The following is a 15,468-nucleotide window of genomic DNA, read 5'->3' on the forward strand; positions in this document are numbered from 1 at the left end:
AGAGAGAGAGAGAGAGAGAGAGAGAGAGAGAGAGAGAGAGAGAGAGAGAGAGAATGTGGTGCCTTTTGTGTTTGTCCTGTGAGGAGTACAAAGAAGTGTCCACAAATTCTGCACGAGGTGGCTGAAATCAGTGTTCTGTGCTGAGTAATTTTCATCCAGTGACAAGGCCTATGTCGCCACTTGGGCACAAGCACGGCCCTGTCCTCTCTTGCCTTTGTTTGGATGAGGCCAGAACTTGGCTTCACACACACACCCTTTCGTTTGTTGAAAATGATGTCGCAGAACGACAGCAGTTTTCGCTTTTGATCCCTTGGCCTTCTGGCTGTCCCTGGCCGTGTGTGCCTGTGTCTGTCACGTGGTTACCGGCCCACACCCGTTTGCATTCTCTCTCCCACGTCCACATTCGCTCCTGTCCCTGTAGCCTTCGTTGATCTTGTAAGTTTGCTGCGTGGTCAGAGGGTAGAGAGGTTGTAAGCCTTTCTTTGTACCTCTTTTGGAAAGGGCTTCTCCAGTTCAGATCACACCATCTGTTGTGATTGGCAAGATTTTAAAGCGTTTGCTAATTGCTGCTGCCAAACATCTGCACGGACTACTTACTGGTCCCCAGAGTGTCTGTCCCTGTGTACTCAGAGACCATTTTCTCCCAAAGAACCAATGGCAGGGGATCAGAAGTGACTTGTCTTGCTCTTTTCCTAGTGAAATATCTATCAGGAAACTTAACTTCTAAGAAAGTGCGGCAAGCCTGTGTTTTGCAGGACCCGCCGGGAGCAAATCGCAGAGCCATGTGGAGACTGTCCGCCTGGCAGTCCCTGTGTGTTCGTGGTTGGCACTACACCGGTGTTTGCAGTGTCTCTTGGGAAGGGACAAGGTGTCCATCCCTTCCTGGTGGTGTGGCGAGTGAGGCAAGGCGGCATGCGTACTGGCTCAGAGCATGTGCTCGGCCACTTTCTAGCTGAGTGATGTGGTCTTACCTCTCTGTGCCCGTTTCCTGCTGCGTCAATTGGGCATCATAAGAACAGCCACTTTCAGAGTTGGTTTGCGGATTAAGTCATGTAATGTCAAGTCCTCGGGACAGTTCCTGGCACGTGGTGTGTCCTCTGTGTCGACCATCACTCCTTACTCTCAGTTGACTGAACTAGTTTTCATTCATGAGTAGGTGCTTTTTGAGGGGTTTCTCTGTGAGTGCTCGTGACTCTAAAGAGAGGAGAGGCAAACGTGTGTTAGGATCATTTCAGCCGAAAGTGACGGAAAACCTCAAATAACAGGGTTTGAGCAAGATCATTTGTCTCACTCTCTCTCCTTTCTCAGTTCTGTGATCATTTAAGTCTGGGGCTTCTTTACATAGCTGCTTCACTCCCCTTAGTGAGCTGGCATGGTACTCATGCTGCAAAGTGGCTGCCTGAGCTCCGGCTGTCAAGTCCTCATTCCAGCCAACAGGAAGGACAGTCAAGAGGGGACCTTTATTCTTTAAGGGAATTCCAGGAAGCTGCCACTTCACATTTCTGCTTGTCTAATTGGCCAGAACTTAGCGTGGTCACAATGAGCTGCAAGGGAGGCTGGGAAATGTGTAGTCATGTGCCCCGCTGAAAGTCAGGGACCAAGATTGGGGAGACACAATTAGCTGTCTCTGCCAAGTACGTGATGTGCTTCAGGATGGAATCAAGGTCGGTGCTAAGAATGAACAAGGCGAACTATATCTTTGCGATTCCAGGTCTGAAGAAAAAAGGAAGACTAATGGGGGAATTCAGACATTTCCTGTGATAATCTTAACACACATTTGAATGAGCCCCCCAGGTGCCAAGCTCTGCCAGGCTCTGGGCATAAAAGCTCGTCCCTGTGCTCCAGTAGCTATAGGTTATTGGATTGACCTGTGCCTGCTTTTTGGTATCTAAGAACCTGTTATAACAGAGCAATTTCGTGAATTTCTGATTTAGATCTCATTCATTCATTCATTCATTCATTCATTCATTCATTCGTGTGTGTGTGTGTGTGTGTGTGTGTGTGTGTGTGTTGGCGGGGGCAATTGTATTGTAGCTACAAGAACCCGCTTAGTAATGCATGGTTTCTGGGGCCATCTGTGACCCCAAGACTGGGTGCCAGGATATCCCCAGGGAAGCACTGAGTGGCCTCCATTGATGCCACAGTCACATGGTTTGATTGGGAATCAAATTACCAGGTTTGAGCTTTGCTGTCTCACTCAGGGCAAATGACTAGCATTTTGGCTTTCTTGTGCCTATAAAATCAGAGCATCTGGGCAGCGTGGGGCTCACCCCCCACCCCCAAAGGAGTGATGTCCTGTCTGGGGGCCGTGCTGGACACCATCTCAGTTAGTGGCGTGTTTTCTTGCTAATGACAGTGGCAAGGAGTGTAATCGTTGACAGCAATTGAGGTGACCTGTGCGCAGCCCGGCGTGAGGGAGCAAGGCGAGGCCTTCCTGCCTGGAGGGGCTAAGCGGCTGGCCTTCCTGCACTGTTAGTGGCTGGGTGGTGAGTTCAGGGCAGGTGCTAACCATCCACAGCCCATCCTGAAGGGCGGGAGCAAGTGACAAGTCAGTGCCTCACCTGGAGCTGGCGGCTGTTTCTAAGCCCTGGGCTGTGGTTTTCCTCTCTCTGGCTCGGAAGCAGCGTGGCCCCAGGTCTGTCCTCTGTGAGGTTGCCCCTTCCCCTGTGGACACGTTCAGCCTGAAGCTGTCCAGCCGGGCTCAGTCAGGTGACAGCAGCATAAAGCTAGAGTGGAGGGTTCTTAGCAGGAGGCCCCCACAGCTCGGCCGCCATGTCTGTTTTCATTTGTTTTACTCCTCCAGCACTATTGGAGTGGGCCAGAGGGCACTAAGGATGAGCTGCTGGAAGACACTAAACTAGCACAGTGAGGGGCGCCGGGGCTGTTGGAGCCGCCTCCTACGTGAGTCATTGTGGAGAAATACACGTCCTGTGGCAATATGGGAACCTGTGCGGACGCCACAGCTGTCCTGCTGGGAGCTGCCCTCCAGAAGGGTCTCGGAGGAAGGGCCCCCCGTACAGCGCAGCGCAGCGCACCTTGGGGTCGGCCTGGTCACGGAGCCAGTGCTCCAAACTGCAGTGCTCTTTGGGCCCCACAGTCACTGACTTCTAACAGCTGGATTCTTTTGAACATAATCCAACTTGAGGTTTCATGTACCTTGGACAGGTGTGTGTGTGTGTGTGTGTGTGTGTGTGTGTGTGCATGCACGTGTACGTACACACTTGTACTTTTAGCTTTTTGACATATAGATGATTTTGCCCGCCTTTAGTTATATGAAAATCTATGAAATGTCACATAAATGTTGACTTAATGATGCAGTGGGGCTAAACAGTGTGCTAGTCCTGACCCATCCCCTCCCGGGCCCCTTCCCACTTGTCCCAATTCTCTACAAGTTGAAGGAATTTGTGGAGACCGTTGGGGCTTCAGTCCTGGAGTAATGAGAACTGTGCTTTTGGGCTTCGACCTGTGGTTTGAGAGTCAGCTCTGGGACCTTGAGCAAGTCACTTAACTTGGTAGATTCTCTAAGTCGGTTTCCTCAATAGAAGAACAAAATAACCTAATAACATCTTGTCATGGAATTAAATGAGATATAGTGTCTTCAGAGTGCCGTACAAATGAAGAAATTGCAAGTTACTTTCACTGATTCTTTCACAGGATTTTTTTTTCTTTTTGTAAAGATACCTTCCTATTGCCTTAACTTTGTATTCAGACAGCAACCCACAGCGCTAGCTGGTTTCTCGTCCCACCACTCCCTTAAAATTATGTGTTAGAAGGGGCAGGGGCAGACTATATCCAGGGCACATTGCCCTGCATATGGAGATTTGCAGGACCAAGCTTGGCCCCAGCTCCGACGGGTGGGTCAGTTTCCCCCGGAGGGAGGGCTCGAGCTGGCTGCTTGCGTTGGCATCCTGGCTCCCCTGCCACTGACCTTGGGCAAATCATTGAACCTCTGTTCACCTCAGTCTTCACCACCAGTGGAGTGGGTATAATAATAATTTCCATCATATATGGTTCTGGTAAGTCAATGAGATCATTTCAGCATGTTGAGCCCAGTCATTACCTAGCACCTGGAAGAAACTGCCCATTACTGTGGACTCACTGTGATAATAACCACTATTTTTAATTGTAGTGAACTGTACACAGCATAAAATTGGCCACCTTGACCGCGTTTAAGTGTACGTCTCAGGAGGATTAGGTGTGTTCACATTGTTGGGCTCCTGATCCCCAGAACGCTTTCATCATGTGAACCTGAAACTGGACCCATTAAACAAGCCTCCATCACCCTGTCCCCCGAGCTCCTGGCAGCCTCTAGCCTATCTTTCGTTTCTATGCCTGTGACTCCTCTAAACGCCTCACGAAGTGGGGTCACCTGGTGTTTGTCTCTTTGTGACTATGACTATTTTAGTCTTAGCCCGTCTCCCATTTCAGCGTTCAATTAGAAACTCATGGCTGCTGGCGTTAGCCCAGGTTATTTATGAATGATTTCCTTTCTTAAGGGGACAGGACACCTCAAAGCTCCACCTTTCCATGAGGACACATTTGTGAAAAGGGACATTACAGTGAAGGGGACATAACAGGAGGGCGTTAAGTGAGGGAAAGGCCGTCCCCACAGGCAGCAGAGTGGAGCCCCGGGGTGCTTCCTCCCGATTGTTTGAAAAGCCAAAGCTACATACAAGTGCAGAGAAGAGTCATGGACCCGTGTGCCTGGTGTCCCGATGCGACAGCTACCTAGATTTTTGGGGGCCCATTGTAAACAAAGCCTGAAGGTGTGAGTTCACTTGGAAATGGCTTCCCCACTCCTAGGTGGGACCCCTGAAGTTGTAGGTATTGGAGGTGTCAGTGTCCGCATCACTCCAGGTCCAAAGCAGGCACACGGTTCACCGTGAGGGTGAAGGACCCATGGCTGTGGACTGGAGCAGAGGGCCCAGCAAAAGTGGGATGAAAGCCATGGCCGTGGCCTTCCTGCTAACAGCTGAGATGTGCGGGGCCTGAGTGACGTCCCCTGGAGGCCCAGTCACTTCCTGACTCGGAGCCCTTTGGCCATCGGCACGTCATCAATGGGCCTTCTGTCCACTTTCTTCTGCCTCTTGTGTGTCTGCACCAGGAGATGAGCAGGGAAGAAAAAATTCGCAACACCTTTTTTTTTTAAAGATGTTTTTTATTGGGGAACAGGGGGATGGGAACAGTGCTGGGGAATTGGGGGATGGGGACCAGACAAGTTGCTATCGTTTTGTTCTTCAGTCTAATTGCTTCACTGGCCCAAGTTGGCACCATCATTGCACTCTTCCCGGGCGAGGTACATCAGTCGCCGGCTTCTGGACGGCCGCTCACTGCGGCTGCTGGCTACATACGGTAGCCCATGGCAACCCACTGCCACAGGGGCTGCAGCCTACGTCTTCGCCGGCGACTCATGGCAGCCCAGCTCCAGGTCGAGCTGTTGTTCAGCATCTTAGCTGTGGAGGGCAGTGTCACTGGCCCTCATATGTGGGATCCGAACCGGGGCCCTCTGGCGTCCTAAGCCAGCTCTCAACCATCGCGCCACTCGGCTGGCCCTCGCGGCACCTTTTATTGTGGCTTTGGGAAGGGCTGTGTGCAAGAGAAGGGAGACGTGACTGCCCTCCGCCTCCTTGCCCCGCCACCGTCACTGCGGACACCTGAGAGGGGCAGGGTGTGTTGGGAAGGGGACCCCACGCTTCCCTCCCAGTGGGCGTGCCCTCCCCCTCAGCCTCTCGTCCAGCATACGAGATGGACTCTTCCTCCCAAAAGCCTTTCTCAAGAGGTCGAGCGTCACCCAGTGACGGGACCGCCCGTCACCCCCGGTGCTCTCCTCTCCCCACAGTCCTCCGTCTGTGCGAAGATCGTGCAGCTGCTGGGCCAGAACGAAGTGGACTACCGCCAGAAGCAGGTGGTCATCCTGAGCCAGGACAGCTTCTACCGCGTGCTCACCGCCGAGCAGAAGGTCAAGGCTCTGAAAGGCCAGTTCAACTTCGATCACCCGGGTGAGTGCGCGCGTGTGTGCGTGTGTGTGCGTGCATGTGTGTGTGTGTGTGTGTGAGACTGTGCGTGTCTGTGTCAATCGGGAGCCGCTTCACAGCTGTGTTTCCCGTCTGAGACGGAGGGCTGCTCGGGCACCTTGCCGGCCTCTGCTGGGGATTGTACGGAGGAAGGAGTTTTGCCACCCAACGGTCAGTGCTTGGCTCCTTAAACACGGATGGACTCTGTCCTGCACAAGGGCGACCCCTCCATATGAGCCTGCCCCTTGAGATGGGCCAGACACAGGAAGGACCACACACAGCGTTTCTCCTGCCTCCGCTGATCGGAAGCAGCCTGTGTCACACGGTCCCCCGCCACCCCGCACGAGGGAGGTGGAGGGTTCGGGGTGGTGCCCTGACCGTCCCGGATCAGCACGCCGCCCCTTTAGCTGGGGGTGTTGTTAGAACTGTTGGAATCGTGCGTCACTTTGCAGGTTGACACGTGCACGTTCCCAGGATAGCAGCTGAACTTGGAGGAAAGAGCAGTGTGAGGCCAGGGGAAGAGTGTCACGGGGAGAAAAAGAGACCCACTTGTCAGCGCTCATTTGTCCATTCTGAGGCACAGAATTTGCATTCTGCTTTGGGTAGAAATCTGGCTTTTTTGGCAGGCGGGGGATATATGCTTCTCTAGGGTGTGATAGACATGTGTGAGATACAGGTTTGTAGGGATGCCCTGGGCATAGTCACAGGAGAAGTCATTTTAAAAGGAAGAAACATTGTAACGCCTTGATTTCCTCCAGATGCCTTTGACAATGAACTCATCTTCAAAACTCTCAAAGAAATCACCGAAGGGAAAACAGTCCAGATTCCCGTGTATGACTTTGTCTCCCATTCCCGGTAAGCGAGCTGCCGTCGCTCCCAAAACTGTCCCCATGTCTCGGGCTCCTGGCCTCTGTCCACTCTGTCCCCCGTCCGTGCCCACTGCAGCCTGTCTGGGAGGGGCAGTGGTGGCAGTGTGCTCTGTGGTGTGTGGGGTCGGGGAGTCCTTCCAGGCGCTGCCTGGGACAGTGTGGACATTGTCATTAGCTCTGAAGGGGACGGTTCGTGAGGGGTCCTGCTTTATTGCAGGAAGAGGCCTCTGGGCACAGACCCCGGGCCGAGTCTGGCTGTGGTGAAGCCTTCCATGCAGATGCTTTCTCCTCTCTTCTGAAACTTGCTTCTGTTCCTCTCTTCCTCTGTCCCTTTGCTCCCTCCTTAGAGGACTGTGGGAGGGGTGAGGTCTTTGGGAGGAGGCTGAGCTGAGGGTGCGTGGATGCCAGACCTGAGAGTGTTCCTGCCGACACCTTCGGAGGAGAGAAGAAACCACACCTGCTTTTGTCTGTCTCTGTTCTGCATTCAGTAGCAGGTTTTTTTTCCAGGGGAAGGACGTCTGCCCTCTGTTTCTCGTTTATGGCGGAAGCTCCCAAGAACCGGTCAGGCGGACCTTTGCCCCAGCTGTCAGGGCCCTTTGCGGGGTCTCCAGGGGGCGTCTGAGGGCTCTGTCAGTCTGTGTTTGTCCTGCGTTGAGTCTTGGGGGGACCCCAGAGTCCCCGCCCCTCGCTCCCCCTGCCTGCTCAGCGCGTCACCTGCTCCATGCTTTGCAGGAAGGAGGAGTCGGTCACGGTGTACCCCGCAGACGTGGTGCTATTCGAAGGGATCCTGGCCTTCTACTCCCAGGAGGTGCGAGACCTGTTCCACATGAAGCTGTTCGTGGACACGGACGCAGACACCCGGCTGTCCCGCAGAGGTGCGTGCGCAAGGCCTCCAGGGCCTGTTGGTGGCCTGTCACAGGCCCCTCCCTCCCTGGGTCCGAAGCCCCTGCTGTCCCTGAGGTGGCCTTGTGGCCGCATGGCCCAGCCCAGAGGATGTCCTGGTGCCCAAACGTTTGGTGACATTCGAGATTGGATTAGTCACTTGCTGTCGTGGGTAATGAAAGGCTTGCGAGGTCACGGAGAGGAAGTAAGACATTTACGTTCCCGTTTCACTGGGGAAAAGTCTGGTTAAATGCTCAGTTCCTTGTGAAGTTTCCACAGGCGTCACTGCCAAGAGGGGAACTAACTTTGGGACACCTGGTGGCAGGGACACCCCGGGCCCGCAGCGCCGGGCCCCCCGTCCTGCCAGGCTGCTTCTCTAGGCCTGTGTTATCCAGGAGGCTCTGGAGGTTTTGACGCTCTGTCTGTCCCACCTGCTCTGGAGCAAACTGGCTGGTTCCCTCTGTGGACTTCACCGAGCGTGGCCGGGGGCCCTGTCCCCGCAGCTGCCTGTGGGCAGGAGCTGAGCCCAGATTTCACGCTGTAGGGTGCAGAGCAGAGAGCCCGGGAAGGAGGGGGTCAGGACGTGGACGTGGCGGGGTGATGACGTGGGGTAGCCACGGAGGCACACGGTATACATGCACACACGTGCACACACCCACGCGTGCACATACATGGCTTGTTCCCAGAGGCAGGGGCTGCACGGGAGACGGTAGCAAGCGCTGTGGGCAGGTCTTGGGGACTGAGGCTTCTGATCTGGTTCTGGGGAGCCGTTCTGGGGAGCACTCCCAAGGGGTTTGGAGCAGGGCGACAAGACAGCTGAGCCCTCTGCTGGAGAATTGTTCCTGCAGAGGAAGTGGAAGCGAGACTGCCACTGTTTGAGGCTCTGTCGCTCCCTCATCTGGATGACAGGCAGGACTGGCACTGTCGTCGGGGGAGGGGGAATGGAGAGGGGAGAGGACAAGAAAAGGCCCAGCAAAGGCAGTGGGTGGGGTGACCGAGGACAGAGAGGAGGCACAGGAAATGACAAATTTGCACTTTCTCCAGTTCGGTGCTCTCGTTGCAAGAACTGTAACTGGATCCAAGGGGACATAGAGAAGCGATGAGGTCTGGGAGGGACGGCGCCGGGCGCCAGGTCACATGCGCCGACTTCGTCCTGGTTCCAGCACTGAGCAGCTGGTGGCACCAGGGCTGGCACCATCGCAAGTGCCAGGAGAGCAGTATTACAAGGCGTCGCCCAGGAAGGTAGAGCCACGCTTTGTGTGGTGGCCACGACCTTAGAAATCCCTCTCCCTTGCTTGTACTGCATCCTTCTGTGGAACCGGAAGGATGCAGTGACGGTGGCCCCCCTGGGGGTGTCTGGGGGTCAGCTCTGCAGTCCCCTCTTTCCCGGGTGCCCCCTGGGCCGGCGCTGCTTCGTCCCCTCAGATCTGCCGTCTTCTCATGCCACCCACTGGCGAGTCACTTTCCTGGTGACTTGTGGGGCTTTCCCACCTGCTGTCCTTGCAGGATGAGGAGCAGGCCAGGCACGTGCTTTGTGAGGCGAGGCGGGAGGGGCGGCCAGTCAGGGGCAGCTGAGGGGCAGAAGAACATTCTGAAGACTTGAGTTAACACCATAGTTTTGCCCATCTGTGTGTCACACCCTCCCGGGCATGTGACCCCTGCGTTCCAAGTTGGCCCTTGTGGGAGGGTCTTTGAGTCATTCAGCCGTGGAGACATGTGCCTCCTTCCTGTGGGGACAGTGAGAGCTGAGATGGGGACCTGGGCTGCTGATGGACACCTGGTCTCTCTTCTGCCCAGTTCACGTAGAGTTAGGGCTGCAGTGGCCTTCCGTCTGTTCTTAAGCGACACATTTCCTCAACTAAACTGTATAAAGTGAATTGATTTAATCGTTGAAGAATTGTATGTATTCTGGGTCCTTCCTAATGGTGTCCGTGGCTTTGGCTGCGCGGAAGGAGCTCTCATGGGTTTGGAAGGGCTGAAGTGGATGCCACGCAAGGAAGATGGGTGGACGTGAGGTGTCTGCCTCCGGCCGGGCCTGTCCTGGCCTGTTGCGTGCCAGGTCACAGTGGTGGTCAGGGAGCCGGCTTTGTGTCCCTGGAGTTTCCGCTTTGTGCCAAGACTGACTTCGTTCTGACTTGAGCCAAGGAGCAGGACCCTTCAGGGAGGGGACTGGCTGCCCGTGCTGCCCTGGGCTCAAGGGTCCCGGCCTTAAACAGGGATAGCTCGATGGAAGGCTCCTGGGGAGAGGAGGTGGGCGGTGCCTTTCGACTTTGAATGTCCCTAATGTCTGTTCAACACTCTGACCCAGTTCCTGTTTCCTCGAGTCTTCCTGTGGTCATCTCCTCTCCTGCTGCACCCAGACACCCCGCCCCCCCCTCTTCCAGCTGCTCTGCAGACTCCCTGCTCTCAGCTGGGTCTGACTTGCTTATCTGAGGTCATGGTCCGTGTCCCCCCCCCCCCCCCCCAGTGCTCTGCTCCGACAGGGAGCCATCCGCCCCCTGAAGCTTCCTCAGTTTGTGCTGTCACCGTAATCATAGGCATTCAGGCTCATTGAACGCCTACTATGTGCTGGCCACGTGCTGGAGAGCTTTGTGCACGAGTTCTGAGTGACCGCTGTGTGAGGGGGGTGCTGTGACTGTCTGTTTTACAGTGTAGGAATGTGAGGTTCACAGAGGTTGTTGCCATTGGGGTCAGGATTCAAATCCGGGTCAGTTTTGCCCCCATTGCTCCAGAGCGGCTTTTGGGGTTCCACGGCAGACCTGGGTGACCCCCCCCCCACCTGCTGCTTTCTCCTTGGCTGGTTCCTCCCTCTAGCAATGTGGACAGGCGGGGCTGTCAGGTCTGCAAGGTCCAGGGGGCTGCAGGGCCAGGCTGAGGGCATTGGGATTGCTCCGTGAGCTTGTGTGCACGTGTGTGTGCACGTGGGAAGGACGGAGGTTCCTGCAGGTCCTGTCAGTCATGGGAAAAGCACATTGTGCGTGAGTCCCGGTATCAGGCCTCTGCTCACTTAAAGTGGGAGCTGCCTGGGAGGGAGCGGGCGTGTTTGTTTTGTCCTAGCTCTGATAGCCCTTCCTCCGGCTTCCGGTTTCCGTTTTGTTAGGGCTTTATCTGGGGACGTGTGAAGGATTGGTGGCTGCACTGCTGTGTTGCCGGCCCGCCTGCTCTGGGGCCAGTGGCGCTGAGCCTGCCCTGCTGAGTGTCCCTGCGGGGCGGGCTGGAGCAGGACCTGTGTCAAGATGCCCCAGGAGGCAGGTCATTTCCCAGCTGGGGACAGCACCGCTGTGGTCTGGGCGGGCAGTCACAGGGGGTGTGAGACAAGTCCTGAGCACCAGGGACCAACCAACTGACTCATTTCCCAGGGCTCACGTGGGAAAAGCTCTCTGTAAACTTAGTTGCTGGCGGGAAGCAGTGCTACCTGCTCTGGAATGTGGGCTTCTGACGCTGCTGCAGCCAGCTGGCCTCCCAGGCTGGCAGCCAGCCTGGGTCCTAACTCCGACAGCCTTCCTCTTTCCTGCCCCTGCCCACGCGTGCGTGCCTGCGCGCTTGCGCATGTGGGGACAGCATGAGTCAGAGACGTGGCCTTCCAGAAATCCACTCCCAAGCATTCCCTGTGATAGGGGGCTTCACCCCATTCCTGAGTGTGGAACCTGAGAAACGGCTGAGAGGCACCGAGGGGCCATCGCAAATGACTGGAGATGGACCTGATGGCCTTTTGGGGTGGGCATGAGAGATTTCACAGCCCATGGCACTGAGATATAAAGTGACACTTTAGGGGATGGGCTGTTTTGATTGAGACAATCACCTTTGAAACTTACTAGGTTGGGGGAACCAGGTTCAGGGAGGGTTAGTGTACCCCGAGGCAGAACCAGGGCTCCAGTTCCTTAGAAGGGCAGCCCCTTTTCCATTTTTGACAGAAGATTCTATTTAAAAAGGCGTTTGAAATCCCCTAGTAAGACTACCCCAGGGGAAGGTGAGTTTGGGTCGCCCGGGCAGCTTTACAGCTCCAGCCCACCGTTTCCCTGTGGCTTTCTCATCTTTCACCTAGTGGTTTTGTTTGCAAACCTCATTGCATGAGCTAAGCAGGGATGGCTGACCACAGCTGGACCTCTGCCTGCCCTCCACCCCCTGTAGGGCCTGGAGTGGGAGTAGGAGTTGGGCGTGATGAGGCAGGCACATCGGAGGGTCACTGGGCGGCACACAGCTAAGTAAGTGCCGGACAGGACCCAGGTGGACACGGGAGAAAGGCTCTTGGCACCTGCCCCCGCTCCACCAGGAAGCCCCAGTCCACTTCCTGTCAGGAGCTCCGCAGGCCAGGACTGCCCTGCTTTTTTTAACGCACACTGAAATTTATTTGATACGACAAATGCTGCTTGATACGAGAAGCCCGTTGGCCTGGGCCGGACAGCCGCGGCCTCACACAGCATTGTGTCATGGCCGAATTTGACTGTTGCAAGATGTAAAAATGTGACTCCTTTTCCCCAAAGCTGCTGCTGCCGACCTGCTCTCGGTCCAGTCTCCCAGGGAGCCGGCTTGTGGGCCACCCAGAAGGATTGTGGTGCCCGCATGAGCCTGGCCGGCCTCGCGAAGGGCGGATGGACATGTGTTGGCTCCCGCACCGTTTTCTTGATTCTTGTTTTTCCTTCTCTTACAGTATTAAGGGACATCAGCGAAAGAGGGCGGGACCTCGAGCAGATTTTATCTCAGTACATCACGTTCGTCAAGCCTGCCTTTGAGGAATTCTGCTTGCCAGTGAGTTGTGTTCTTGGTTTGTTTGTTGTTGAATTTGGAATTTAAAATTCAGTCGTACACACAAAGGCATGTAAGTTGAGGAGCTCCCCAGCGGGAGGCGCACGGCTCTCTGAGTGACCCTCTGTCCCCAGGGAAGGGCAGCCCCTGGCACTTTGGTCCTGCTGGGTTTTCCCTCTGACCCTCCTCTGCCCTCCAGCTGGGCCTGCCATGAGCTTGTCTGCCCATCCTGCCTCCTCCTGTCCCATCCTGTCCCATCCCATTCAGGAAGGGGGCCACACTTCCTCCCTGGCAGCTGGGAGCTCTAGTGAGGTGGCTTTCAGAGAAGGAAGGTTCTGACTGGCTTTCAGCCAATCAGCCCCCAGCCCAGGAAACACCCTCAGCTTCCTGGGGAAGATGAACAAATGAATGTGGAGGCCGCTGGGGACAGAGGTGTGGCAGAAGCAGGAGTGTTGCACTCAGGAGACCCCTACCCCGTGTTGACCAAGCCACGGTCTAACTCCCGAAGGATTTCTAATTCAGCTGAGAGGGGGAGAGGGTGGGACTTAGCCTGGTTTGGGGAGAAGGGGGTCTGTGAGCCGCTGAGATGGGGTGCAGAATGAGGCCGAGCATAGCCATTTACTTCTCTGCTCCTCACAAGCCTTTCTCGCTTCTTTACTAGAGAAATCCAATCCCAAACTGTCCTTGTTTCTTTAAGTCTGTCAGTATGTTTTGTGTCAAAGCTGTCTTGCCTTTTGTTTCAGGGTGAGGCCGACTCTGAGTCAGCCTGGGTAACCTTGAGGATTGGATTACAGAATTAGGTTTCTGGGAAGCGGGCAGAGGCGGCCAAGCAGCCATGGAATTCCAGCCATCCATCCCTCTATCTGAGAGCCTCCCCTGCTCTTTTTAACTTAATCAGGAGAACACAAAGTGCATTTATTACTGGACATAAGTTGGAGTTCAAGGCCAGTTTTCTCCCATTCAGCTTAGTTGTAGTGGAGCGCAGAGCTGGGCACAAGCGTTTCCTGGCACGTTTCTGATTGCTCCCACTGTCCAGTCATTCTGCTCTGGGACCATCACATCACTCCCGTGTAAGCTGGGAGCTTGAACCTGGTCATTGTCTGCCTACGTCAGGCTGGGTTTGGGCCCTGACACGCTTGAACTTCAACCGTTCTAGTCATGGGAGCTGCCCAGAGTCAGGTGACGTTCCCAGACATTGTTTATGTGGTCGTAACCCACGCCTCGGTCATACACCCAGACACAGTTACTTGTCAAGTGATCCACAAAATCTCAGTACATTAAAAAACGAAGGAAAAAAAAAAAGGATTTTGTTAATAGTGGCCCTTACCAAAAAATAGTGTCATAATGGAGCCAGCGGAAATGGTCTCCAGTGGGGATGGTTTTTTCTGGGCTGACCCTGGTGCTGGACAGACCGTGGGCAGGAGTCCTGAACGCCTCCCCAGTTACATGTGGGTTTTTATTCATTTAGACTCTTCCTCATGGTGAAGACGCAAATACAGATTTGGTTCCAAAGACCATGTTCTCTGTGCAGGTTGTAAACTAACTAAAACGCCGTTGAACGTTAACGAGAACTCGAGAAAAAGCTGATTTATTAGAATTTAGATCAAAGAGAATAAAAAAATACATGTTCAGAGCCTCAAGCTGCCGCCCTCTGGGATCGGTAGAGAAAAGGCCAGCCCTTCCCCACATCCACCCCTTAATGCATCGTGAATATCTTTTTCCACAGACAAAGAAATACGCGGACGTGATAATCCCCAGAGGTGCAGACAATCTAGGTGAGTCCTCGTGTGGCGTCGCCCCTACAGCACTGGTTGTCTGTCCATTTTTGGCGACGTGAACATTAATCATTGCTTGAGGCGTATGATTCGTTTCTAATGCTAAGAAGAGGGACTCCCATCTTAGATGATCTTTGGAGGAGAGGGCCTTCCGTGGGGACGGGGTAGGTAGGTTCCCCTCTGGACGGGTCAAAGCAGTGGTGTCACCAAAGGCCAGTCCTCATGTCTTCAGGGTTTTGGCTGACCGCTTTCACACAGCCGTGCCTCTGATCATCTGCTGATCAGAAGCCTGTCCCCTAAGGGTTTCTGGGCACGGCCTGTCTTGCTCTAAGAACTCTCCTGGGCGGGAGGTCACACAAGTCCCGTGGGAGGCTCAGGGAGGTTGGGTGACCTGCCCCCAAGTGGCAGAGGCAGAGCCAGTTAGTCACCCAGAACAGTGTTCAGTCCCCGGCTCCCACGAGCCCTTCCACCCACACAGACCTGGGGCCTCACGTGGGCTCCCGCCTCTCCCGGGTGCGTCCCTGACACTGCTGGTTGGTTTCTGTCCCACAGTGGCCATCAACCTTATTGTGCAGCATATCCAGGACATCCTGAACGGAGGGCCCTCCAAACGGCAGCCCAACGGCTATCTCAATGGCTACACCCCTGCGCGCAAGCGACAGGCCTCGGAGTCCAGGAGCCGGCCTCACTGACCCCGTCGCCTTGAGACCCCGGCCCCACGCTCCGGGAGACAGGAGACGGGGCAGGAGGCTCTGCTCCCCTGTACATATGGTTTCCTAGGACACTGCTTATTTAAGAAAACACCCTGGAGATGAAATGCCTTTGATTTTGTTTTTTTGTTGTTCTTTGGAGCGGTAAGATGAAACAGAACTCGACCCGAGCTTACATGACAAACTGTGCCAACTACTACTGGTAATGCCTAATTACGAAGCCAACATGTAACCAGTTATAAATACATACATACATATACATACATATATATATAGATATATATATATAAAAGGATCTATTTTTCTGTAACTGTACAGATACTGTAAAGCCGATTGTTGTAAGTATTTTGCAGGAGGGCCTGCAGTGGCGTTTGAGGACTAGAGCTGGTGTTTCTCCGAGGGGAAGGTGCCCGCTGTGTTCCAGGAGGGGCAGGCGGAGGCATCGGTGTGGGTGGGGGCAGAAGAGGCTCAG

The 15,468-nt window shown here is 54.7% G+C and overlaps 1 protein-coding gene across 3 annotated transcripts in view; it reads left to right on the forward strand.

Annotated features, from left to right (window-relative positions):
• The window catches only part of UCK2 (uridine-cytidine kinase 2), a 50,467-nt gene extending 35,214 nt beyond the window's left edge, over window positions 1-15,253 (forward strand). For all 3 annotated transcript variants that reach the window (XM_019647237.1, XM_019647246.1, XM_019647251.1), the window contains exons 2-7: window positions 5,840-5,999; window positions 6,773-6,869; window positions 7,616-7,758; window positions 12,417-12,514; window positions 14,238-14,286; window positions 14,839-15,253. In XM_019647237.1, coding sequence (XP_019502782.1) covers window positions 5,840-5,999; window positions 6,773-6,869; window positions 7,616-7,758; window positions 12,417-12,514; window positions 14,238-14,286; window positions 14,839-14,978 — 687 coding nt within the window. In that variant the 3' untranslated portion in view covers window positions 14,979-15,253. The remainder of the gene's footprint in view (window positions 1-5,839; window positions 6,000-6,772; window positions 6,870-7,615; window positions 7,759-12,416; window positions 12,515-14,237; window positions 14,287-14,838) is intronic.
• The last annotated feature ends 215 nt before the right edge of the window (window positions 15,254-15,468 follow it).

This window comes from Hipposideros armiger, unplaced genomic scaffold (assembly GCF_001890085.2).
Source record: "Hipposideros armiger isolate ML-2016 unplaced genomic scaffold, ASM189008v1 scaffold_6, whole genome shotgun sequence".
Lineage (NCBI taxonomy): Eukaryota > Metazoa > Chordata > Mammalia > Chiroptera > Hipposideridae > Hipposideros > Hipposideros armiger.